This window comes from Bombus impatiens, unplaced genomic scaffold (genome assembly GCF_000188095.3).
Source record: "Bombus impatiens unplaced genomic scaffold, BIMP_2.2 scf_0037, whole genome shotgun sequence".
Taxonomy (NCBI): Eukaryota; Metazoa; Arthropoda; class Insecta; order Hymenoptera; family Apidae; genus Bombus; species Bombus impatiens.
The window spans coordinates 310,494-337,427 of record NT_176456.1 but is presented as its reverse complement, the minus strand read 5'-3'; the positions used below and the strand labels follow the sequence as shown (position 1 = coordinate 337,427).

Genomic DNA, 26,934 nt, shown 5'->3' with positions numbered 1-26,934 from the left:
GCGACCCAGTTATGCAAAAATCTAGATCCTTGTGCCAGGAATGCGGGAAAATGTAAAATTCATCTTATTAAAGGGCTGAATATATTAGGAAAACGAAATATCCCTAGGAGACTGCCTCTTCGATATCTTAGTCATGATTCATAAATGTTATTGCAGTTTCTAGTTGAATTTAAGTTTCAAATTTTAACTCTTCTCCACGCTGTTCTTGCGATTCTCTGAAGCGAAGGATATCTAAACCTATAGAATACAAATTTACTTGGCAAGTAGTTATTCATAAAATTTCTAACTATTAAACATTAAGTGTTGTTCGAATTGGGCTATAAGGATTTAGCCATATAAATTTTTTAACCGAGTATATCTTCATCTTTCATGATCAACTATATAACAATTTAACGCAATTTAGTTATTGTCTAGTATCAATTACTGCTATTTATATCTATTCACAGTAATTATCTCACCACATCCATTTATATCAGAATATATAATACTTTTGCTTTCTACAAAAATGAATGCATAAAAACAAACACTACTATATATGTATGTTCTATAATTCCATATTGATAAAAGTGAAATATTCTGAAATAAATTTACTTTCTACGATTTCCCATTAAACGTGCACTGTAGTTCAACATGATCATTCTAATCTTGACAAACTACATTCACACAACATTTGTAACGCGTGCAACGTAAAGATGTCTGAAATAGCTTACCGATCACGTCCAAGTATACGATGTGACTCATGTGCGGCGTCGTTGAGACCTGGCATTCGTAATAACCGCTATCCCGCAGTTGCGGATACTTGATTTCGAGCGTCCAATCGTCTGTCTGTGCATTGTGAATCGGCCTGAATCGCTGGTCGTTCGTGTACGTGTAACGACCGATAGTGAGCAGATGAACGTCTCTGTGCCGGACCCAGGAAACCTGCAACGTCATCTGTAAAGTAGAAAAACGTGTCTTCAATCGATCGAATAATTTGTAGCTGTTATTCTATATTTTAATCGACTTCCACAATAATTGACAATTATTCGCGAATTTATCATACAAGTTGCATCTTATATATTTCATTTTAATCAAAATTTCGAATGTACCATTACACCATTTATGTGATCAATTGAATTTACTCTCAATGCAAGTTATTGTTTATGGTGGTTTTTAGGTTGATTAGATTTTCAATAATAAGTATATTAAAAATGTAATTGATTTGCCAAGCTGTAAATAATATATACAGAGTGGCAATTTAATTTTGATTGCTACAAATTACACGCAAACTCTCGTTAATTGAACACGTGAATTTGCACGTGTCAAATTAAGGAGATCTCAGCACAAGTTTTTCTTCCAGAAGTATCGAATCGATTTCGACAGGTAACCGATGAGATAATTTTTATTAAAGTATATAAAGTATAGAAATTATAACTAGCGGAAGAAATAGAGTATGATTGTGAATTAAATACTTTACGTATTTCAGTTGAAGCTGAAACAAAGTAAGGGCCGAAGCTTCCGAGTTCAAGAGCTTTTTGTACTTCGAAGAATTTACTCGACCGAACTCCAAGAATATTTTATAGTATTTTCGTAGCGTCGCTACGTTTCTTCTATCGATTACATAACGATTAATTTAACATAACATACAAATAATATAAGCTTTAAAAAAGTTCAGGTTAACAAGAGAGTTGGTTTAAAAAATTACGCTGTTACGTATAAGAAGACTGAAATAGAACGCGCGTCTTAAAATGCTTTGCCTGATTTATAACGTCCTATGCTACTTACACGTCTTTTCTGTATACGCTACATTGCCTTTTACGATGTATGTTATACGAAAAATTGTGAAATTTTATTAGCAGTGCTCGACTACCAGAATTATACCTACATATTGGTAAAATTTGAAATAATTCTGAAAAATAAAAATTATAAATATCTAATACATATAGAAATTTAAGGTATTACAAGAATTACAAGATATTCGGTAAAAGTACATATTTCGCAGAGATTACGATAGTATTTAAGCAGAAAATAATCAGGGAAAAGTTAAAAGCGATAAATGGTGGAATTTGCATGGTTTCACAGTCTGCCAGGGTGGCGTATAACCTGTTCACGGGCCGAATCTTTTGTCCCTCGTTAAGAGTTTCCCATTAAGCGGGACCACGTAATTAGTAGTAGCTCGTGTGTTGCGTTGGTAATTAGCGAAATGCCGGGGACGACATTTAGCTGGGTATTCGCGATCCCATCTCAACCGAGGTTTCGAGTTTCCCACCTATTTTTTTTTTTTTTTTTTTTTCTTACCTAGTCGAGAGCACCGCATTTTTTCGACAGTTCGAACTACGTTTGGTTCTTCTCGCGAAATTCAGAAACCTTGCAGTGTTCAAATGTGCCAACTATGCTGGGCTTTTAATTATTATTAGAGGCCAGATAATTTGCACAGCGTTAAGGTATGCGCGCACCGTCGCGTGGAATGCTTTTCACTGAAAACTGTAGTACAGCTATTACGGAGGGAATAATATATGGTTATTCCTTTTTCTTCTTGTTAATTATTGATGAAACGAAGTTGAAGAGCAAGGTAAACCTGTATAATACTGAAATGATATAATGGAGTCCGGTTCTCAATCATCTTATGACTCATAACATCAAAGAGTAAAGAGACAAATGGGGAGTTCGTATATCGACTCTGGTTGTTGCAATTTTAATTGAACGAAAATTGAAAAGACTAAACAACTTGCCAGTGTTTTCTCGAGTACGCTATTTTAACCTGAATAACTTTCCAGCGGATGATCAAAAAACGGACAAAGGAAACCGCTTTCCGATAGTTCGCAGCGTATTATTTCAACATAACCGTACCGAATACGTTCGGTTTTCCAAGGCGTAGTTCTTACAACCTGCTATCCGGATAAAAGTTAATATAACTCAGGTTATTTATGCTAACAGTGAGGCCCGAATTTCAAGCGAATTCGTTCGGTGTTTTGGCAGCTGTCGGCGTGCCGCATGTAACTCGCGCCATTAAAAATTAATGAAAACGCGTTCCATAATGCAGTAGATTTGAATTTTCATTCGCGAGGCCGAGGCCTCGTTGCAAATTTCAAGGATACAGTACAGACGCGTTCCCCGTGTTTCCGTTGCCTCGCGTTCCCGACGTAGTGGAAAATTAATAGAGCCGCTTTGCATATCGTCGGAAAGTTAGCGCACGAGATAAAACGCCTCGGGACGCGATAATTGGACATCCCGAGTCGGCGACGTGTAAATATTTGCTTTCCTTTGTAACAGCTGACACGCATATCCCGTGGAAATTGTCTCGACGTGAGCGGATAGCCTCACTGGCGGGAAATTTGAGAAAATTACAAGGAACCGATGAAATCCTCTTTTGTGACGTCGTTTTTCTTCCTTCCAGCCGCGAGAAGGAAGAGTATTTTCTTAGCGGCAGATTTGCGAATTCCATTAGATTAGTCGAAGAGCTGATAAACTAGAGGAGGATGAGCAACTTCTTGACACCCGCGACAATCGGAAGTAGGTAACGAGATTAGAGTTAGAGGTACGCGACATTTTCAATTTTCCTTCTTTCTTTCAGCTTTTTTGTCTTTTTCTGTGCGGTGATGTAAAAGCTGAGGAAAATGAGGCAAATCTCACGGGAATAGAGTCCGCGATCTTAAACCAGCTCTAAGCTGACAGTTTACGTCCGTTATATTTTTTTCTTCAAATTATGTCGTTATAAACACAATCTGTACCAAGGTAGAGGCCAAAAGAATTAAATTTTGTCACTTGGTATAAGAAAATTATTGACGGAATCATACATTCTATTAGAACAGACAAAATTATCCAAATACATTCAAAATTCGATGAAAAGCTTTTTCTTGAAAATAATCTCCTTAACCCCTGCAGAACCGAATGTCCTCTGTTCTTTGGAAACAGATACTTCATCTGTACTGAGAATAGAAACATAATTCTCCCCATTTTTTTCTAAGAAAAACATATTGTAAAATGATAAAATTTATGAGTAGTGCGAATTTAACACGGAAAAATAGTTTCATCGAGAACAAATACGTTTATCGTTTAGTCACTTAATATCGCTTTAAAGTATAATATTGCGCAACATCGAGCGTGAAAAGGTTAACGATGAACCACAATTTCCATTGACCCCGTTGCTCACTGTACTTACATTCCAAACTTCAGGACTGCTTCTCGAAACTTTTCAAGAAACTTGACTCTGGAAATCGAGAACACGACAGCGATTCATTCCAATCGAAAAGTAACAGACCTTTCATTTTTCTCTCGCTGTCGCACCGTTTCGAAACTGTCAGGACGTCGAACCGGATCACGATCACCTACGTCGTCGATGAGAATCGTTAAAGAACAAGGACAGTCTCGTTTACGCGTATCTGCCGACGTGGCAGCGATCGTTCTCTCGAATCAGCAGCCCGCGATCCTTATCGTGTTTCCTTCGAATTTTTTCAAGGGGAAACTTTGTCCCGCTCCAACGAACGCGAATTGTCGTCGCTGGAATTCGAGCTATGAGCCGTTCCAAGAGACGTTCGCCAACCAGTCGCGCGATATCCGAGAAGATAAGGTTACTAGGGGGATGGTCGACAGATAGCGGATTGCATAAAAGACATTTCCTTCGAGGCAGCGGTAAGTGGAAACGTTGGAGATTGCGGAGTAACGACAGATCTGTGATTGTGTTATATTACTGAAAGTTCATTGTTCTTTCTTTCTCTTTGCTTGTATATCCGCTAAAACGTAGATAGGCAACTGAACACTTTTCTAAAGTTTAGGCAACTTTGAGTTGATGCGTTAAATAATTTGAACTTTGGTGATTTTATAGAAGAAGGAAGGTTTAACCAGTTTCGATGATTTAAGCTCTTAAAGTCAATATTCTGCTTGGCTTGAATTTTAATTGTTCCCTATTTTATACAGATAGTTATAGATAATAGTCATTAGACTGCGAATATTATGCACTGTATACATTTTCAAGTTGCTTTCAAATTTTATACAATACAGTCAGGATGCTCGTGTCTCATTCTGTTAATGAAATTTCAAAACACACACAGTATGTACGTACATAAACGTTTTCTATACTGAGAATTCAAATAAACGAGCAACTGCGTCACAACATATTCATGTTGAAAGAAAATTCTTCAAAATCTTGTCACTCGGCTGAAGGATCTCTCTATTTAAATGAAATGTTTCAAGAAACTTATACGAAGAGACTCTCAAGTGACATAACTCCGTACTAGCTACATCCTTTCCCTTGAAGGAATTAAATTTTTTACAGGATTCCAGAGATGCACGTGCAAATAATAGTTTTGCACGTTCCGGTCTCTTTTATGCACTCGGGCGTGCATTTGCACACATTCAAATGAATGCACTATTGCTCGTACGTTTCTGCGTACTAATGGTATCCCGGAATGGTGTCACAAGTCGCAGACAATTTTCCTTTTTCTCTACGACCGCTTCTCTTATTCCACCGTGTTCTTTCTCGTTTGCCCACTTTTTCCATCCAGTACATTCCTTTTCTCCCTTTCTTCACTGTTTGTTTCTCCACCTATGTCTCGCATTCTGGAACGTTGTCTTCGCCTTGTATTCTTACGTGTTCCCACCTATTTCTCTTCCTTTCCATGCTGATAATTTTTCCAAGCTGTTTATTCTTTCTCCTTTGCCTCCATAATTTCTCATTCTTGCATTCTTCGTCTGAATTTTTCTCTGGTCAAGAAGTGGCAACTTCGACGTGGAGAAATTCCAGCATTTGCGGTAACGGTATTATTTCTAGAATCACGTGGCCTCTACTTTTCTAACTCTACGGAGATTTACGTTTATACGTCGATCGGTGATTTAATTTATAAATATTATTATTATACCTTGTATTTACATCGTTTTTTCTCCATCAAATACTTCTACAATATTTACGACAATTGGTATTTTATTAACATTTTAAAGATTGATAAAAAGCACAGTAAAATATATCTATCTCCTCTATTTGCATTTTCCCTAAATATTAGGTTGTCCGAAAAGTTTCTTTCGTTTTATAAGGAAATAATAGACGCACGATGTTTTTTGTGTTATATTAGTTTATTGAATTATGCACGAATATAATGATAGAATATAATGAAACGGACCATACCTAATTCAACAAAATAATATAAAATAGAAATTGTTGTTCATCTACTATCATCTTATGAAACGAAAGAAACTTTTCAGACGACCTAACATCATTTATTTCTATGACGAAGATTCAAATTTACTAAAATTTACGATATATTAAACTGACGACTCGTCAAACATCTTAGAAAGAGTCTTTAATAAGCAGCGTATAATAATAATAATTTAAAGATAGATAGACCATATTTCAATCGAGTTACAAAAATAGAATGCTAATTATACGGTCGCTACTACACATACGATACGGTATCTAATTTTATTAAGCTATCCAAACCACAAATAGACTCCTCCTCTCGCAATCACTCCATCCATATTTCCTGGTATCCTATCCGTTAGCATCTTTCTTTGCTTACGACACAATGTATTCCCAGGCACACGTCCCTTCGCACGTTCCACCCTGTGTGCACACGTCGCCATGAACCTACATAGCGCGTATAATTTATGATACACTGCTAACGCAAGCCCCCAAGGCTGACCCTCCATGGGGTTCCAGTGTTGTGGAACGCCCCGTATCCGCTGCCGACATCACTGACACCCCTTTGGAGTGCGATGTCACTCTACGCCCTCTAGAGTTGCCCTTTGCATACCAATATTGTTGTCCTATGCAAACGATTTACGCACGGCAGCCCATGGGTGTCAGCAACCGGTTTTCGTCCCGTGCGACGAAAATCGGCTGATGTTCCGGTCGAAATTTACCCCCTTGACGCTACAACCCCGGAAATTTTATCCTCTATAGAATCTTACGAGTGGTTGTCTCAACAACATACGACTATCCTAATTTTGCATATGTTTTTTTTTATAAATATTACTTGCGTCAAATATTGTTTCGTTGACCGATCGTTAACGTTTTTTCCAATTAGTTTCACAATCAAATACGAAAATAACGAGAAAAATGTCACGTCCTGCGATATCGTATTTCTGCCATTTGTTTCAGCAAGATACGTGTACATCGAAATATATAAATTTAGAAATATTTATTAAAAATTGCATTACTCTTATTCACATAGATCTAATTTACATCATCGAAACGCGACTTTATGTTCGAGTGTTTATGTCGAGTTTGTTATTCCCGTGTACCAGGGCAAATCAATCGCAATTCGTCACCCACGGTGAGCGACGTTTAAGAAATTCCTGCTGATCTTTGTACGCGATGGAGCGGCAACGGGACTTGTTCAATTTATCCGCTCGAATGGGACGTTCTCTGATTACACGAGGTACCAGGGATTTTTGCGAATTGACTGGGCGAGGTTGCTCCGAGAATTTAGTTTTAGGGGAAATTGAACGATCGATTTTCGCTACAGATTCCGAGCGATTCTATTCCATGGTTTTTATTTTTATTTTTATTTTTATTTTCATCGTACGTCTGATGGGATTGTTGCAAATTTTAGCGTATATATTGGTACCGCAAATTTTGAAACTAGAATTGTATTTTTTATTCTAGTCAACACATTTCAATGAATAATTTGCAGACGCTTCTGGTACGCTTTACTATTACGATTTTTATTAGACTTTTTAAAATAAAATAGTGCGTATAAGAGAAGAAACAGAAAAAGTAAACTTTTTGTATATTTAGCATATCTACGAAATTATCTACGAAATAATATAAAATTATTTATATCGTCTTTATAAAATCGTACATTTTTTAATCATAACTTTGTATCTTCCATAACATCACAGCCAGAAATTAATTTTCTAAAAATATCACTGCGATCACAAAAGGCAATAAACAATCCTACTTTAATGCGGTCTTTATTGTTACGGTATTCTAAAAAGCCAGAGACGAGAAAATTAAATTCTTGCAAACTAATTTATCTCATAATAAGAAGCTAACCTAATTTTTTCATGAACCTTGTATATTAGTTAATCAAGAAAATAGCTCGCCAATGATCTGTCCATTGAGCTGAGTAAATTGACGCTTTAATCATGAATGTGGCAATCCAACGATCCTGGCACAATTACTGTGAGAGAAATTTTGCACGAGTTTCGAATCCGCAATAATTACCATATTATTCGACGATTACACGATGTAAACAAATTTCCTCTAAGAAGATTTTAACACAATTTTATGTTACCAGAAGAACTCGCAAAAATGCAAGAAAAATTAAAATCGATTTTTCAAAAAATAGTCGTAATACAAAAAGTAAAATTCGCGTAAAAAATTCACGTTACACTAAACAGCTTTCATATTTATTTTTCAAAAAAGAAAAACAAAACGTCAATGCCTTTCATTTTTTAAAAATCATGGGTGTCCATGTTTAAGTTACGATACGATATAGACGAGGCGTTACTATGAACAATAATTTAGTTCGAATTATATCTTTCAATAATATTCCTATACTTTCTATTCAACATTATCCAAAATTGACATCATTCTGAATATTTATATTTCATGATTACACGTTGTAATTATTTCACGTGGAACATCAATCAGCATGCTCCAGTGTTGGGCTATGAATATCAATGGTTTCTTGCGAAATTTAAATTACTATTAATATTAATAGCTTCTTACGAAAATCTAAGTTATCAGTAGCAATCGTTGTCTGTGAAATTTGAAATGCATTGTTGAAATTGTTAGTTTCTTGTAGAGAGCAAATAATATTAGACGAAAGATTTAAATGAAATTTGCTTTGAATGAAAGACAGTCCACGAAATTAAAATCAAACCTTGCCTTTAAGCGAAACGAAATAATTACCAACGCTAACCAGATTCAGCGCTATAAAACTTTTTACCGTACAACGGTTACGATTGTAAATTCTAAAGCGGGCGATTAAACACGCGTCGTGTCCATTATTTTCATTCCAATGCGGCCGCAATCTGTCGCTGTGAATTTAATCTTCTCGCGTGAAAGAACCGAAAACGATCATGAAAATGAATGGCGCGCGCGTTGTGATCGCGCGTTCAGCTCCTATGGAATACGACGTAAAGTCCGGTAAAATAATTTCGCGTTATGGAACGCGACCATCAGCTCGTTCAATTAGACCCGCTCATTATACACTGACGGTTTGGTTACTCTGACAAGCCGGCCGTATTTTTAAATTGCCTTTTAAAATATTCTATTAGAAGCGCATACACTCGGTACACCGAGGACGAGAAAGAACAATGGAGGATATCAATCTTTGTTGAGAAAATTTCATGAAGGTAGAAAAGGAAAGAGGAGAAAAAGAAGCACCGTGCTACGATGGCAAAATAATGGACAGCTTTTTGCTTCTTTCGTTTTCGACAATACCCGTGAAACGAATTTCCTTAACAGATATCTAACGTTTCACATCGTTCGTCGATTTTCAGTCGATTTATCTCGGAACGTCGTAACTACGACGAAAGGTCAGCAGGGGTAACGTCTATTTATCCCATGGGATTGCACCTTCTTCCCCATGCAATTTCGTTCGGGCAATCTCCATCTAGCTACGACGGAATCGTCCACTAAACTAGTTCCTACCTTTCCGTTACTCTTCTCATGCCAGTTTTCGCGTTGCTTGAACATACACGTATGTTCTTTTAATACAATGTAAGGTGACTCGTTGTGTCATAAATTTCCAATGATGTTCGGTTGACCTTCACCTTTTCATTCGCAGTAAAAGGATAAGTAAATGAAGAAAAGTTAACACAAGTAGACTTATCCTGACGAAGTATATTAATAAAGTAATTTTTTTTAAATCCAACGATTAGACTGACGATATTTATATATATATATATATATATATATATATGCAAAATCATATTTTTATAAATACAACCGAGAGACATTTCGTATTTGCGACATTTCTTGTATCCTTTAAATATTATATGTATTCTACAGCAAAATACATAAAAGTCCGCAATCTAGCAATGATAAAATAGGTATTATTATACGAATAAAATACAAACAATACTATAATAATGAATATAATAATAATGAATACCAGGAATAATAATGAACGTACAATGATAATATAATAATGATAATAATGAAAGTATAATACAATTACTGTCACTGAAATTCTAGCGGATAGGAAAAGATTGAGGTAAATTTCGAGCAAGATTTTTCTTTCGACACATATGTATAGGTATTATAGTTTGGCGGTGAAACACAATCAAACACACGAGATACACGTTACGTTATCGAAATTACTCAAACAGCGTACTTCAAAGATGTTTTATACTCTAAACTACTAAAAAGCCCGCTGAGCGACCACAATGCCAACAACGGAATTAGCATTTTTTTCTCTTTTTTTTTCCAATTCGATTCAACCGGCAGCGTGTACGTGTTGCAGTGGACGCGTTAAGTGCGTTTGTTTTATCTTGCTTTGGAACGATGACACGATGCGTTATATGGTAGTGTAACGACGAGAGTGTGCGCGCGCGTGCATGTGTGTGGTTGTAGAACCGTGTTGTTCTGTCCGATAAGTTTCTCACGAGGATTACAGTGTTCGCAAACACTTTGTGCTAGGGTCCCTTTTTCACGTGTCGCATTCCGTCGCTGTGCTTTTTCCACTCACAAACACAATTTCACGTCGAACGATGAATTTGGAAGCGCCATCGGAGATTTCGCGATGGATCATGAATATGACACATTCGGTTAATTTTGTTTACTTTTTTTTACTATTTGTTTACTACTGAGGTAAAAATTTATCTAAACGCTCTATGAATATTTTTCGTTTCTAATTTCTCTTTTTTATAAATGTTGTAAAATAATGCTTTAATGAAAAAGAGCTTATAGCGCCATTTAAAAGGTAGAGTTGGCCTTACAATTTTCAGAATACTCTTCAGAACAATACCAGAACGTTCATTGTTCGGAACTATTTAATTTTGTCTAATAAAATTTTGTTACTTTTTACCACTTTCTTTATTAATGATTCATGCTTGTTAGCAAAGATTATTGATAGTTGACATAAGCATATGTTACGTAACCTGTTGACTATTTTCTAGACACAGTATATTGTTCATAATGATTGGGATTTGGGATTTGGAATTGAATAGGAAAGTATGTTTTGTACTTAAGCTGAATATCCTAATATTCGTAATACCCCGATATTGAAAAATCATAATTTCCAACATATTGAGCTCTCTATATTCTGGTATAATACATTAAAATTTCAGTAGCCTAATTGTCGAGTATCGCCCTCAAAAGGTTAATGGATCAGTAAGTTAAGCTTACTCCCCATTAAATTAATTTCTCTCTTAAAAATTATAATTCTTGAATATTCTATTTACCGAAACCAATATGGAATACCTAAAGTATTGGAAAAAGGCATGGAACTTCCCTTTATATATCATGCAATTAGGAAATTCCTATTTTCTGACATAATTCATCAACAACAATATATCGATTTGTACAAATCAATAACATGTTTCCAAATTCCTAATTCGCACGTCGATGCGATTTCAATCACCGCAGCAGTGTCACGAAACGATCACCTAAACAACCAAGCCAATTTCCCAACAAAATATTTGCGATCTGGCATGCGTGTAAAATAGTTCTCATTGATTTACGAGTGGTTAATATGCATTTCGATGGATGTGTGGTATATAGATCCTTTTAGTCAGCACGCAATAAATACTTGTCGGTCACGCGACATGTGTAATCATGTGTAGTGTGTACACTATCGTTTAATATATCCGATTGCTCGATTTGAAACTACAAATAAAAAATAGAATGCTTATGTTATACAGTTGTCAGTATTAACAGTTGTGCATAGTAGAATATTATGACACTGTATTCATCTTTGTATAAACTTTGTATAAATTGTCAAATTAACGTACAATAAGAAACTGGGAACTATACGTTTCAAACCTTTCAGTATCGTTCTATCATCTGAAAAATTCTTTGTTCGACTAACGACAAAGTACGTTCACGATCTTCGGGTCGAGCGTATAATAGCGTTATACAGACCATAGAAACTGGAATATATGTAATTTAGTGTGACGCGACGATTCGTCTATTTCGTCTATTTATTTGACTTTCTTCTTCAGGATATTTCTTCGCGAAGTATCCGGTCAGTTCGCATTTCTTTGTTTACAAGTAAGTATTTTCAAAAGCGGAGCTTAGCAAAGTCATCTACTGAGTAAGTTATATCAGTGATTATAGAAGCTGAGGTTGCGATGCGGTTCCCATGACTAGCCTAGTTTGCCAAGATCCTTGAATCTTGCCTTTCGAACTCCGTAAGCGAAAACCCGACGCTTCGAAGGCGAACCACGCAAGCCCTTGTAATACGATTTTGTAATTTCAATAGGAAGAGATTGCTGTATGGTATAGCGTATCATAACGATTCGAATAAAATTGGAAATTGAAAATATGTTTGATTCAGTGAACTATATTTTATTAAAGCTTTGACAATATCTTTAACTTTCTAAGTGTACAAGCATGTGTTTTTTACATTTTACACAATTAGTTGTTTTACACATTACAGTACAATTAGCAATATCCATTTCCTATAAAATCTTGAAGGTACATCTTTTTTTATTTGATTTAAAAAATGCAAGAAATCTTGACAACAAGAAGGTCATTATTACCTACATCATTCACACTGAATTCATTAGTATTTTATTACACTAAATCTCTTTCTCTGCATTTTAGACCGGAAATACAAATAATTCCACAATATCAGAATGTTGTACGTGCAGATTAAACCGCGATGTAAACCACGTGCATTTTTTCAGTTGACTCGGGAAACGCCGTTTTTCAATCATGTCCAGTGTTGCCCATAACACGAGGCACAAGTACGAAATCATGGTGACACACACTCAGCGGTGCTCGTGTAAACGGGACGATTAAGTGAACGACGTTACGTTAATTTCGTTTTACTCGCAGTCGAATAAACGATCGGATGCGTTGTCAGCGAAATCCCAACGCCGGTCAACGCATGCACCGAAAAACACGATAAAATCGTGAACGGGACTACGCTCGATTTTGCACCTGAGTGACACAAACAGGCGAACGCCGAGTGCGCAAAGGATAAACGGGAGCGTGAAATTGTTAAAAGCAAGATAATTAATTGCTTGCGAGAATTTCACTGATTAATTTCCACAATGAAATATTCTCGCATTCAGTGGACAACGATGCGAGGTACGAGAAAAAATCGGCTGAAAAAGATATGAAACAGAAAAAGGTGTGAACTCATGCGGGTTCCAACGCGATGTATGTTCTTTGAAAATGGCTTATTACCGAATTTTTATTATTTTCAAGCTCCTGAATCCTTATTTCTTTGTTACAGATTACGCGTTATTATATAATCCGTAATTAGGACATCATTTATTTACAGAAATTATTCAAATAGAACAGGTAACGCGTACGTGGAAGTTGTCTTAAAAACAACTATTTACCGATCGATATTTCTTCTTTTCGTAGAAGACATGATGTTTACAGTGAATTGTTTCACTTACTGATGGATTTCGTAGAGGAAAATTCATTTCTAAATTTCGTAATAAACAGAGAAATTATGCATTTAGAAAAACTTGATCGTCGGATGTTTCCATAATTCTGAGAAACAAACGAGAAACGCAAGGGATTCCGCTAAATATTCGATTTTTACCAGTGAAAAATGTGTGAAGTGTGGATGGATGCGAGGGACGAGACTTTGGGGTGGGCGCACAGGGGGTGAACAGATATTATCGCGGGAAGCTATGTATGCCGCGTAAAGTGCTATTAAAATATAATTAACGTCGCTATAAATTATATTTACTACCACTTCTACATATGCGTGACCCGTAATTCGATTTGCACCCGTGACATTCTGTCCGACAAGTTTTATGCGAGTTTTAATATACGACTATTAATAAAGGGATGCCTATGATGGAACGCCAGACCGACACGTTAAAGACAGCTTATTAGGTTCTGTCCCTTACACCAGGAATTTTTCGAGGATTACTGATGCAAACTTAACTGGATGGCAAAGCTCGCGAAGGAAAATGGCGGAGAATTTTCTTCAACCTTCGTCTTTCTTAGCATTTGTGCTCGATAACGATGCAAATAAAAGGTCTGGACTAGAATGAGTCACTCAGAAGCCACACTAATCAACTTCATAAATGGAAAAGCAGCAGAAAGTAATAGTGTCGTATATTTTGTTTTTATAAATCTATGCTATTCAGAATTATTCATGCTACCACATCATGTTCATACTATTTCAGAATTATTCATGCATCTTCTTGCACTAAATAAACTTTGATATGGAAGTTGTACATTGCAAAAAGTAGAACATTAATCATGTGTAATTTGGCTTCTGAGAGACTCATATTTGAGCTAATATTTTGGTTAATATATTTTGTGGTTATCTGAAACAGACGGTTTGCAGAAACGTGTTCGTAGGTGCAGAAGGTTTAAATTTTTGATCACTTTATTTTGATACCAAATAGCGCTCAACTCGGATTTGCGTTTATTATTCATTGAATATATAAACTGAATTAATTCACGATTAATTAATTATGTTTATGATAATACACTCGATATAATTTAGAATTTTTCATTCTGAATTAATTGTTATGCGAGGATGTATTGCATCTATAAGATTACAAATATACGGTTTTTGCAATATTGCGGTACGTTTTATTAGTATCTTTATTTAAGAAGATAATTAATAAAAAAAACATATCTTTAAATAGTAAAATATAAATCCAAGAATTATCTTCTGGTATACGATTCCAATATTCCATTATTCAGTTATTTCTGTTCCTCATTTCTTCGTTACAATTTGCGTACACGCTTCGTTTATTTAGCTTATTTTTCTATCTTCATAAATATATTACATTCTCTAGCGTATTTTATTACACCGTATATATTTTTTCATGGAAAACTCAGAATAAGTATTCTCGGTAAGCATAACGATATTTATTAGTATCAAATGATATGTTTCCCGATAAAACAACGCGTGCAAACGTGGCAAGCGAGAAATCGATTTTCGATTTCTAGGAAGTGATCGTCAGTTTTATTTTTATCTTCTTAACAGTGGAATTAACTGTAGAGACGCGTAATTACATAGAAACGGATTGGAACGTATCGCGAATCGCAACCGCGAATAATGGCGTCACTGTTTCTCCAACCGCGTTTTATTTCACTCGTTTCAGCTTTCCATTAATTTCCTCCGGTCGTTTCGAAACGAGGAAAAACGCCCATTCAAAAGGAAACTGTTTCCGGAACCATTTTCCTACGCGCGTGATGTAGTTTTCTCGCCTCTCGTAACGAGTACAATCGACTTCTAAATTATTACCAACTTATTCGGTTACGTTCCATAGTCTATCGTTATTCTCATTTGGGAAAGAACACCCTTTGATTGCATTTATTCGCTTTTACGCCATTACAATTATAAATTCTGCTAGAAAGATGCCGAATGACGAATTAAAACTCTCTTTTTCGAACATTGTGAGGTCTAGTAATTAAAGTAAAAGTAATAATCTTCGGGCAACGTGTTTCTACGCTGTCCAAAATGATAATTAGAAGATCGTTACTATGATTATTTTCGTTAACATTACTCGCATATCCTTTGTTTTTGATGAGTAGGAGTTATATCTTTATAGGAAGCTTTAATTGTCGAGCTATCAATGTAAATTTGTTTACAAATGCACTGTTTATCACTGCACTAATAGCGAGTTAAATTATCTGTTTTCAAGCGCAGATCGCATAGAAAGTCTTCATAATCAATTTTGTCGAATTATGAGGCAAATTACTCTGCTTAATTCAAATATTCTTTTGGTTCAAATAACTCTACTGTGATACAGACAGCCTGCTGCTTTGAGCGCTAAAATTTCACAGACAAGAAGAAATAGAATAAAGTTAACTTTTCAATAGGTCAGAGATCATTTTGAACGTCCAGCACGTTGGTATCGTGTGATACCATTCTTTCACCGTTTTCACGTACACCGTGTGTAAAAAAGCGTCAACAGGTGTAGCACGTACAACGTTTAACTGTTCCTCGACGACACTTGAGCGTCGCCGATCAAGCGTCACGACGCGTTGCACCGGGACAAACTTGTCGAGTTGTTCGGTGTCCGAGTCAATTCGACACGGTTTTCTTTTTTGCGTCGATGTTTCGTGATATTTTTCATCGGCGAATCGACGGATAGCTCGAAAGCTTTCGCCCTGTTTCGACTTTTTAACGAGGCCAATTCCTCCGGTGCACAAATTCTCAGTATTATGGACGAGAAGCAAATGCTGGAATTATTCGAGTTTTCCGAGGCTAACTGTGTGCACTCGGGATAATTTGGTATTTCGAAACAATGGTAAAAATGTAAAAATGCTAGAAGACAAATGAATTAATATAATTTTACAATTAACGATTCTGTAAATAGGTAATCGCGAATAATCGAAATTGTCGTGAGGATAAATGTAACTAAATATGGTAAATAGCAGGTTAAAATTCCAAACTTTAGAGTTTTTAAGTGCAGTGAGATTGATATATAATTCAGAATAATTTCCACCATTTCTTGGTTTTTGTAAGTTTTCAACATTTTTTGGTTACCAGCATTTTTCTGATTGAAACAATTTGTATCTCATTTAAGAAATTATTCTGTGCTGTTTTGTACATTCTTCCTTACAAAGAAAAGTACGAATTACAAACACATTATTTCCTAACATTGTTAGATTACAGTTCTTTGAAAATGATCAAACGAAAGAAGAAATCATTGATATAATATGTAATGGGAGAAAGAAAGAAACTAATATTTCTTGGAATAATTGCAAATTGAAATTCAACTGAAATTTTCAAGATAAAATGACAAAAGATATAAAATATATCATAGGTTAATTATTTAAAAAAGGAATGAAATTATAACGATTACAATTTATAAAAGAGTATAGAGAAATTAAATCGAACAGGACAAAGCTAACATGAGGCTTAATTAAAGTCTAGTGTGAATAACAATTTAATTCAAATCCATTTGTATTTTAATTATGTAGGATAATATCCGCAAATAATCTGTTTTCCCTCTTTCGATACGAACAAATTGTCTTTCGTCCATTTATCTCCAAACGTATTTCATTTGATCCTTTCCGCTGAAAGCTTTATTATTTAACAATGCTGCTGGACGCTCGATCGTGAAACATTCACATACTCTTGGATCCATTCCGGTCCCGTGACGATAATCCCTGGTTAACCGTGATGCTTAATTAAATACACGATTCGTGTAACACGAGAAACAGGTATACGCCGCTTCATAGAGTCAGATCGGCATCGATATGGATCACAAATCGATGCTGATCTGCGATATTTCATCGCACAAATGAATCAGCCAACCGTGATAAAAGCTTCCGTATCATTTCATCGAACGACAATTTCATCTTCTTTATTAATGGAAATTTCGATAAATCCGAGGGATCCTTATTTTACACATCTTTCTTTTTTTTTTTTTTTTAGTTGTTAAAATTCTTATTAGAACGTATCAAAAGTCGTTCACGAAAAGTGAAAGGATACCGGATTTGTTTATTGTTAATACAGGAAAACAATTAACGGATTTATGATCACGATATCGGGTTAACGTGGACACTTCAATTGTTAATGGATCCGTAATGATCGAATTGACTTCCGACAATGAGTTTAACATGCTTTTGTCAGGGAAATGTAATAATCGGCTTGTTCGATAGCTTCGTCACGATCGATTATTACTTATATTGTACAGTTCAGAGGGAATTTTTCATGCCAGGATACCAAAACTCGAAGACTTGTGAATTTAAAAGTTTGAAAATTCGAATATTCGAAATTTGAAGAATTTAAAAATTGAAACTTGAAAACTCGAAAATTAAATACACGAAAGATTCGAAAATGAAATATCGATCAATTTGAAACTATTTTTTGATTCAAGTATTTATTAAAGTTCGATAATAAAAAAATTCTAAAGTAAGTCCATTCTGAGTTCCTAATTTCTTTTATTTCTCTGTGTTATATACATCGTTTAGAATATAGAAGCTGTGAGCACTTATTCGAATAAAACAATCTGTAGCGTTTTCAGTTAAAACGTAATCCACATAACAATGTTACTCTTCACATACAGTACAAAGTACAAATCGTTAAATCGGGAGCTATTAATAGCTACTTGAAAGCGAGCGAGTCACAGTCATCCAATGTTGTAACACAGCGGTGGTTTTCATTGAAATTAGTCGTTAATTTCGTAATCGGAACGATGTCGTTCGAATATCTTGATATCCTGTGATTTTTCAAATTAATAACCTGCAACGCGAATCGCTTATCGGCGAACCCGCTTTTAACAAAATTAATAACGGAATATTCTCTTTCATCGCGGCCATAAAACATTTTCTTCTATTCTGCATCGTAAAAAGTACTTCGTTATTTTTTCACTGGCTTCAGATACATATTTTTCTGGTAATTGCTTTTATCTGTGCTTGATTAATCTTTACATCCTTTCGCGGATTTACTTCCATAAAATGAAAATCGATATTTGTGAGATTTCGTGATGAGAACCGTACGTAAAAGGAATACATTACCGTACGTAAGTTTTTGGACACTTGTAAATTATTGCGAATACAGTGGCTCGCAGAAATATTTGAATACTTGTAGAAATTTATTACGAATATAGTCAATGTGTTATACGAAACATTTCGAAATTTGATTATCACTATAATCAGACACAACTGTCATGAGTACGTATATAGGGGAAAGGAACAAATCTGAAAATGTATATAAAAGTTACAAAATATTTAGTACAAATATACATGTATATTTTATAGAGATTGCGAAAGTATTTAAACAGTCAATTATGCATTGCATTAATAAGTCTTTATATTCAGTTAGATCATCTCTAACATTTATCATAAATTTAACATGGATGCATACTTATGCCGCGTAATTTTCTACTAAATATAAGGGTTTTTACAGTGAATAGCTTGCAAGTTGTATATACTAATTGTATAATTTCAAAATGCTTTATATAACTCAGACAATATATACATAAGTACGCTGGTTCGTCATTACTTCGTAACTATATTGTATAAAATATTCTTAAAATGATACTCTTTAATCTAATTTTAGCCCCTGATCTTTCCTCGGGCAACTATATACAATTAATAGAGATTTATAGTGCACAGAATCATTTCAACCTACTGCACGCTCTAAAAGCTAGAACCAAAATCGATGAATATGAATGCTGGAAACTTGACTTGGTACTAACAATCGGCATTCTTATACTTGAAATAGAGAGACGTTAATTTCGCGGGGGTAACAACTAATTATCGACTGAAATTTAATTAAGTATTCGCACGGCAAACATGGCTGACGGAGCATCGTATCGTGTTTCCACGCGCTCTCGATTCTATACAACATCGCGCCAGCTCGAACACTGTTCCATTATCTGTAATCGTGAAACTGATAAGCTGTAAGCAATTTACAGTTGGTTGCTTTAGAATTCACTGAGCGTGATATCGATTACGTTTTACCAATCGTTCGTAAGGGAGCACTTGGATGGGCCCTCTTCTCTTTCTCGCCCCCTTCCCCGACTCCTGTCACTTCCTTCAACCGCATCAGACTTGTTACGGCCTGAGCATCAAAATTTCTGAATTTGAATTTCCCGGGGATTTGGTAATATTCGTACGCTTGGTCAAAACGCGCTAGAAACTTTACTCGTATTCTGTCAAATGTTTAGTAAATACATAACGTGTGGTAGAATGTGTGCAGTAAGGTATAATATACAGACAGGAAAATTCGTTATCTGAATGTGTATTTTCCGGGACATTTTAAGTCGCTGAAGTCGAAAGTGAGGATCGTTTCTCATGGAAATGAACAGTTTTGATCATACGGTTTTACGAACGTTTGGCCAACGAAGGTCTTAACTTTACAAATCCGCGTAAGACCGTAATTATACAGAGCGGTAAGCGGCGAGATAAGTGATGGCACAGCCAACGTTACTGCTCCAAATGCGAATTTTACCGATTACCATTTACCGTTGTCAGCATTATCGCGGTTCGGTATTAACGTCGGATTAACGTAGAAAATCAAAAATAACCCGAACCTAATCCAATATTCAGGATTCAAATGCGAACAAAGTAAGCCTACGGCAGATTAAGATTACTAAATTTTGTAAAAGATATCGTCAAAATTCACGAGGACTTCGCATATCAACAGGTTGAGTAAAATCTTGTACGCCTTATTTCCGTGAAAAACGACCTTCATTTTCAACTCGAACGACTTCAAGAACGCCTCTGAAAAGTGTCATTCTGGCGGAATATTTCGCAGTCTTGTTGCTGTATCAGAGGCAATGTGTGAATTAATACGTATCTGGAATCGATGTCAGCGATCCTCGAATTGTTGTACGCGATAATCTGGGAGTTGTGGAATGTGGTAGCAGAGTGCGATATCGATGTCTTTGAAGTTGTAAGACGCGTTTGTGGTGACCCATCGGTTGTTCAACATGACTACAGTGACCTTACATAGTGACCTTACATAGCAATTAAATTTAACGATAGAGCATCCGTGTTGTCAGCTATAATGGAGGTAACCTCAGTTTGATGCAGTAATATAGCAACGAGCGTATAAGCTCCGCGAATCAAGTCGATATCTAAGGTTTCCTATTATCTAGACAGTTCTATATATCTGCTATACGTAAGTATATTAGCAACAAATAGGAATGAATTAGAGTATATAATGTTATGTATAACTGCTGAAGTACGCGAATATTTCTGGTTTCTGTAATTGAATTTCCATTTACGGATATTCATATTTCATATTTTAGGCGAAAATGTTCATTAACAGACTATTAATAAATTTCATTAATAAACTTATATAAATATTATGACGATACGGTATTAGTATCAGAATACTTTAACGTTTAGTATTCTTTAAAAATTTGTTTCTCTAAATATCTATATCAGCTTAAACACTATTTTATCGCTAACGTTTGTAATTTCTTCAACAGAATTGTCGAAAAATATTAATGAAATATTTGTTAATAGAAACTTATGCACAATTACGGTGCTCAACATTATGATAACTCTGTATTGGTATACTGAAATATGTACTCGGAATACTATAATGTTTGATCACAACGGATCCAATACTGTGAGTTATTAATCACGTAAATGAAGGGGAGGGGGGATTTAATAATAGTAATCTCCTATCCGTGTAATTGTCGATGCGCGTTGACTTGTTTGATTTAAGAGTCATTAGTATCGATGTCTGGGACTGGAGGATCATTATTGTCAACAAACTGGTTCGAGGATCGCCAATATGAGCGCGCGTAAATTTCAGATAGTCAACGTCATGTTGCCTCAACCGCATCACGTCAACATGATATCCTGAGGCACTGAGATGCCGATATTGATTTGTTTGATTTGTGGGATATTAGCGGTGATTTCTACAACTAGACAGACTGGTATTGTTAACTATGGTAATTGGAAAGTTATTGACATGAATTCATATCACTTACAGCTTGTAAATATTTCATTAATTGCCAATCATTAATACAGTTTCCCGATGTCGTCTGTCGTTAGAATACGTATATTTCGAAACATTGAAATTCTGTTGTTAGTTTCACGACCATATTATGATCATTTCTATTTTCTAACGTGACCAATTTCAATTATATAATTTTAACTGCGTTTCGATGACGCTATTTCTAAGATGCTTAGCTATTGCCGATACTGGCCGTTAGTCGTCACCAACATGGGAAGGAGTGGAATGAATGGACTTCCTACGAAGGGAAAAGCCTCGTTGCCACTCGAACATGCAAATATCCTTCGTAGTTGCTTGGTTAATATCGCGTGCCTCTGTATCCCACATGGCATATTGCGTATCCTTTTTTAGTATTTGATAGAGCGTAAATATACGAACCGATAGGGACAAAGTCACTCGTTGACTCTCCCGAAAATATATTATTCTTACATTAACTTCTACTTTTACACTTACTTAAGATCATTTAAAGATCAAGAACAAGAACACTTAAAGATCTATTTAATATTAAATGAAGAGTTAAATATTGCTGTTAAATATTTCTGTTTATCGGTCAGATTATTTTAGGTATTTCATTATTTAGTTAAAAGTACTAAGGTTTAAATATAACAAATATTCGTAACATGTACAATTTTCACAGAATGAACGAAACCTAACAATTCGTTACGCTTGTAATTTAAATACTTCGATTAGGAACACAGGGGAGCAAGCAAAATACCCTCTGAAACTTTAGAATCGGTCGAAACGAAAGGAAAGGGGGCGGAACGAAGGAAAAGTTAGAAAGAGGGATAACTTGCGTGTCACGGTTTAGTTTGTCTACGCGCGTACTATCGGTTAACCATCCGTCTTGCCTGCCCGCAGTCCACTTTAGTCCTTCACGATACCTTGGCCCTCGAAGAAGCTCTCTGTTTGCTCTCAACTGAGAATACTAACATTCCTATGGCTCTTTCACGCTACTCAAGCAAACCCCTGTGCAACCCCATACAGAAATTCGATTCTTAAGAGGTGTTTCCATACTGTGTGTTCCTTGCAATTTACCAAGAAGCTCCGCTCACAGGATTCATGAAACTGTATCTTTGTTGCTGATATATCGTGTTACGAATTTGTAGCCTGTCATGATAAAAGGGAATCCTGACATTAAAGCTGGTTGGAATAGTTTATTTGAGAACTATGATACTGTACGTATATATATACAATTTTAATCGTTAAAAATATAAATATGTAGACTATATATATGAGGAATTGTTAACAGTTTCAAAATAACGTTTCTATAAATGATACGAATCACTGATGCGAATCGAGCAGGTGTAATAAAATGAAGATTTTACTGCAGCAATTAGAGCTACGATATTTTATTACATGCTGTTTTCGCACGTTCGCGGGGAGACACGATCTCGAAGAAGCGCGCCAACGGGAGACGTAAATTCCCGTTACGACTTACTAATCGACGCCGCGAATCGTTCGATCCCTTATTTCTTTTAGGATAATAAGGGTAGTTAAATTAAAGATAACGCTGCTGCTAGCAGGTTATTATATATTTTCACAAACCAACAACTTCGGTGTAACACAAAATGAATATTTGCTATGAGATGACTACGAATGAGTGCGACCTGAGTCTCTAGACGGATTATCGCGTATACTGATGGATTTGTCGACTCACTGTATTCGAATTGTTGACTGCTTGACGAGATGCTTGATTGAGACTGACTGATCTTCGGGTGTAAACCCGGTCGAAGGATGTTGACTGTTCGAAGGATGTAAAATCAGTGATGTTCGGAGACGATGTTGTGGCGGAGGAAAGCTAAGGATGGGTATGTCTAGCGCACGGGATCATCGGATTTGTTGGTGACGATTTTGGCTAAGAGAGTGAGGGAAATAGTCTTCGTTGTTAATTGGTTAAACGAAGGGTCTTAACCGCCCTCGAGAGAAAGTGGTTAGTGGGAGGAAAATTGCATCATACGTGAGAAAAACTAACTTTCCCTTGTCAAGCCGTAGTAGACAAAGGTCTTTAGAAATGCTTCGGAAACAGACGTTTGTTCAGTTTGAAGGACCTCGACTAGGAAATTCCTGAGATTTATGGAAGGTACTTGAGACTATTGAGGGTAAGCAGTGAGTATCCGAAGACATCTGTTTGCTATCTTGCCCGCGGTGTGTAGCCTGGGCTAGGTAGAGTGTTACGCGACGTAACACACGCAATTTAATAAAATCGATGTACATTTCTCGTAAACTTTGTGCACTGTTTTAACAGGAAGAGCTAAAAACGTGCGATATTGAGTATATGTATATAATAAACGCAGTTGCAAAGCAACCACAATTAGAACTTCATACGTTTCACGGGTTATATCGGGATACTAGCCCATTTTAATTAATCAGAAGTTTCATTGATTTTAAAACAAATTCTCTCAAATGAACTGCACGTTCGTTTGAACAACAAGCTCTCTTGTTGAATATTTATATTTCCCTTTTGTTAGTAGTTTCGAATATGATTCCAGAAAATTAAAGGTATACGTGCATACAGCCTTAAATGTATTAAATGTTTATAGAGATATTTATAGCTTTCTTTTCCCCCCTACAATCCAGACGTATCCTGAATGCAACGAACTTACGCAAGTACGTTAGGAAAATCATTGCCACATAACTTTCACAGATTTCTTATGCCCTCGCGTGGAGTACCTGACGCGATCGCGGAAGTTGCTCGCAATTAGCGCGAAATTGAACCAACACGGGGTCAGGGAGCAAGGCGTTAGATGAAATTTCGCGTAATTAAACGGCGGAACGAAGTGAAACACCTGGCTCCAACGAAGACGTAAGACGCGAATTTTGCTTCCGCGTATTTTCTTCTTCTTCTTTCGCTCGCCATAATAACAGGGTATCGCGTTGTATCGCTTTAATTGGCTGCATATTTTTTCGTGGACACCGCCGAAAGCCCTTGCTTCTTCTTCTCGCACGCTGCAAAGACAAGAATGAAATAGCGCCGTATATACGTAGATGAACGAAACGTAGAAGAACGAGGCTGCTGATACTTTCAAGAATTCCACATTCAGGTTGCCCTTTATTAAATGCTGTTTCGAAAGTGAAGCCACGATTATATGCATATTCGTAATGGAACTTTTGAATAACGATAGAGAATACAACGATGTTAAGATTGCCGGAGGTAGGTCGGATTTATGGGCTGGACGTGACTGTGTTTTTATTGGTAACGGATAAGATTTTACGATTATTTCAACCCTTTTCAGCTTGTATATTTACGGACATAGATTCTAATTAAGATTTAGCATACAGAATTTTTTATAGCTACGGATCGATGAAGCAGGAAATCAATTCTTTTGTATTCGATACTTGCATATCTACAAATGTATCATTAAGAAGTAAAAGGAGAATTTGAAGGTATAATTAATAATTTTTAATTATGTATCTCGTTTGTTCTCTCGAAGATCAGTGTAAATGCGTATAAACACTACTCTACCACGATTCACTGGCATTTAAAATTTTCTAGCCGAAAATCCCGTCCCTGAAACTTTGGGTGGAAAAAAACTGACTTTGGTTTCGAATTTATTTATGGCGGAGCAATTAGAAAGTACGCAAAACCGATTAACGACGAGGGCGTAGAGCGATTGACGACGTTTGTAAACGTTCAGAGGTTGGTTTACTATTAAAACGAAGCCCGCGTTCATGTCGCGAAAAGCCGTTTTTGTCGTGCAGTGACCGTGAAAGGAAACCTACGAGTACTTTGCGGTACCGGGACCGGAGCTATCGATCAACCCTACGTTTCTATTCCGGCTTAACGCAGGAGAACGAAGAGCTGAATACGAGGGGTGAAAAGGCGCTGCACCGTGAATACCAAATAGGTTTTTGGTTACACTTCGCGGCCTGGTATACTGACCTTTTCTCTTTCCTTTCCGATAGACCTGTTCTCTATCACAGAACGCCCGTGCCACTGCAGATTTTGTCTAGCAAAAAACATGATGTATGAACCTCTGCTGCTCTATGCTACGCGGAATTTGAAAAATTTGTGTTGTTTCTTTATTCTTTATGCATATCCTATACACATATATGTAGTAAATAATAAAATCTCGTATTCTTGTGTCTTTTAAATTTACAGTTTATCAACTCCATAAAAAGATAGCAAATTCTGCAACTTCGAATTATTTATTTGTTACAAATTTGTATACTGGTGAGATTCGAATACTGTCACTAGAAATTGATCTAAGCGTTAAAATATTAGGTTGTCCGAAAAGTTTCTTTCGTTTTATAAGGTGATAATAGATGAACAACAATTTCTGTTTTATATTATTCCCTTATAAAACGAACGAAACCTAAAACTATTAGGACAACCTAATACTTATGGACGATAATGTACATCACAAGGAGTAACATAAAAATATTATCAAAGATTAATGCCATTTACATTCTTCGTTTCGAAATTGCAAATTCTATTCCACAGGTTACACGAGAAATTTCGACACCCATGAGAAGATTCCACATTTCAAAGTTTGTCCATCATTTTCCTCCTGGTACCGCAGCGTCGCTAATTTGTACACAAAATAAGGTTCTCATATAAATTCTCTTTCCGTCTGTCGTTAGCTCGGAAAGCAAATTAAAGTTTAGCAAACTCCTTGTCCCTTGCTCCTCGTGGCCAAGGGTGTACCTCCTTCCTGGTCCCGAAATTCTGGAATGGCCACCCATGTTTTAAACGTACGAGAACTCGGAAAAGTATATATGTTCACGAACGTGACTCACAGTAATGACACGAGAAATATAGTCGTAAAGGCTGCGCGGTCTGTGCGCTGCATGCAAGAACCTTCGACGTCTCTGAAATCGCCTATCGTCCACCGTAAATCTTAGCTGCTTTGTGAGCTGTGTCGCCAGACATTATCGTTGTCCCTATCACTTTCTTTTGCAAATTTTAATACATAAAACCACCGTGACGGCAACGCAATGAAAAATGTGCATCGTTGGATGTTCGGTGCTTCCCTTTATGTCCTAAATATCGATCACAATTTAAAGGAAGCAGGAACAAACGACGGTGTAAGAGTATAGTAAATGATTTTAATACCATAGAATATTAGCCAGGGATGTGCAGTGACAGCATGTACGTAAGAATTTTCTGTTTTTATAACTCAGATGAAATATTCTTATATCGTTTTAATTGTAAATATTGGTGTAATTGCAGTGGATATGTAAACGAGTAATGTATAAATGGATAACATATACATCGTCACAACCTATTTATACACATGCTTACCACTGTATATTAGGCTATTTGTATATTTGTAATTTGTATATTTATGATTATTAGATTCGTATTGATATTATTAATAATTGTTAAAATTATCGTACACTCAACATGAATTTCATCGATATTTTCGACAATTCAGGAATTTTCTTTAATTTATGAATTTCTAAAGAAACTGTAGATTGTAGTACATAATGA

At 36.0% G+C, this 26,934-nt stretch overlaps 1 protein-coding gene across 4 annotated transcripts in view; it reads right to left on the bottom strand.

The window, feature by feature from the left end:
- The window catches only part of LOC100740324 (lachesin-like), a 176,569-nt gene that overhangs the window by 113,763 nt on the left and 35,872 nt on the right, over positions 1–26,934 (bottom strand). For 2 of the 4 annotated variants that reach the window (XM_012390122.2, XM_012390129.2), the window contains exon 2: positions 711–933. In XM_012390122.2, the coding sequence (XP_012245545.1) occupies positions 711–933 (223 nt within the window). The remainder of the gene's footprint in view (positions 1–710; positions 934–26,934) is intronic. The other 2 variants (XM_003485177.3, XM_012390141.2) reach the window with 1 other exon arrangement.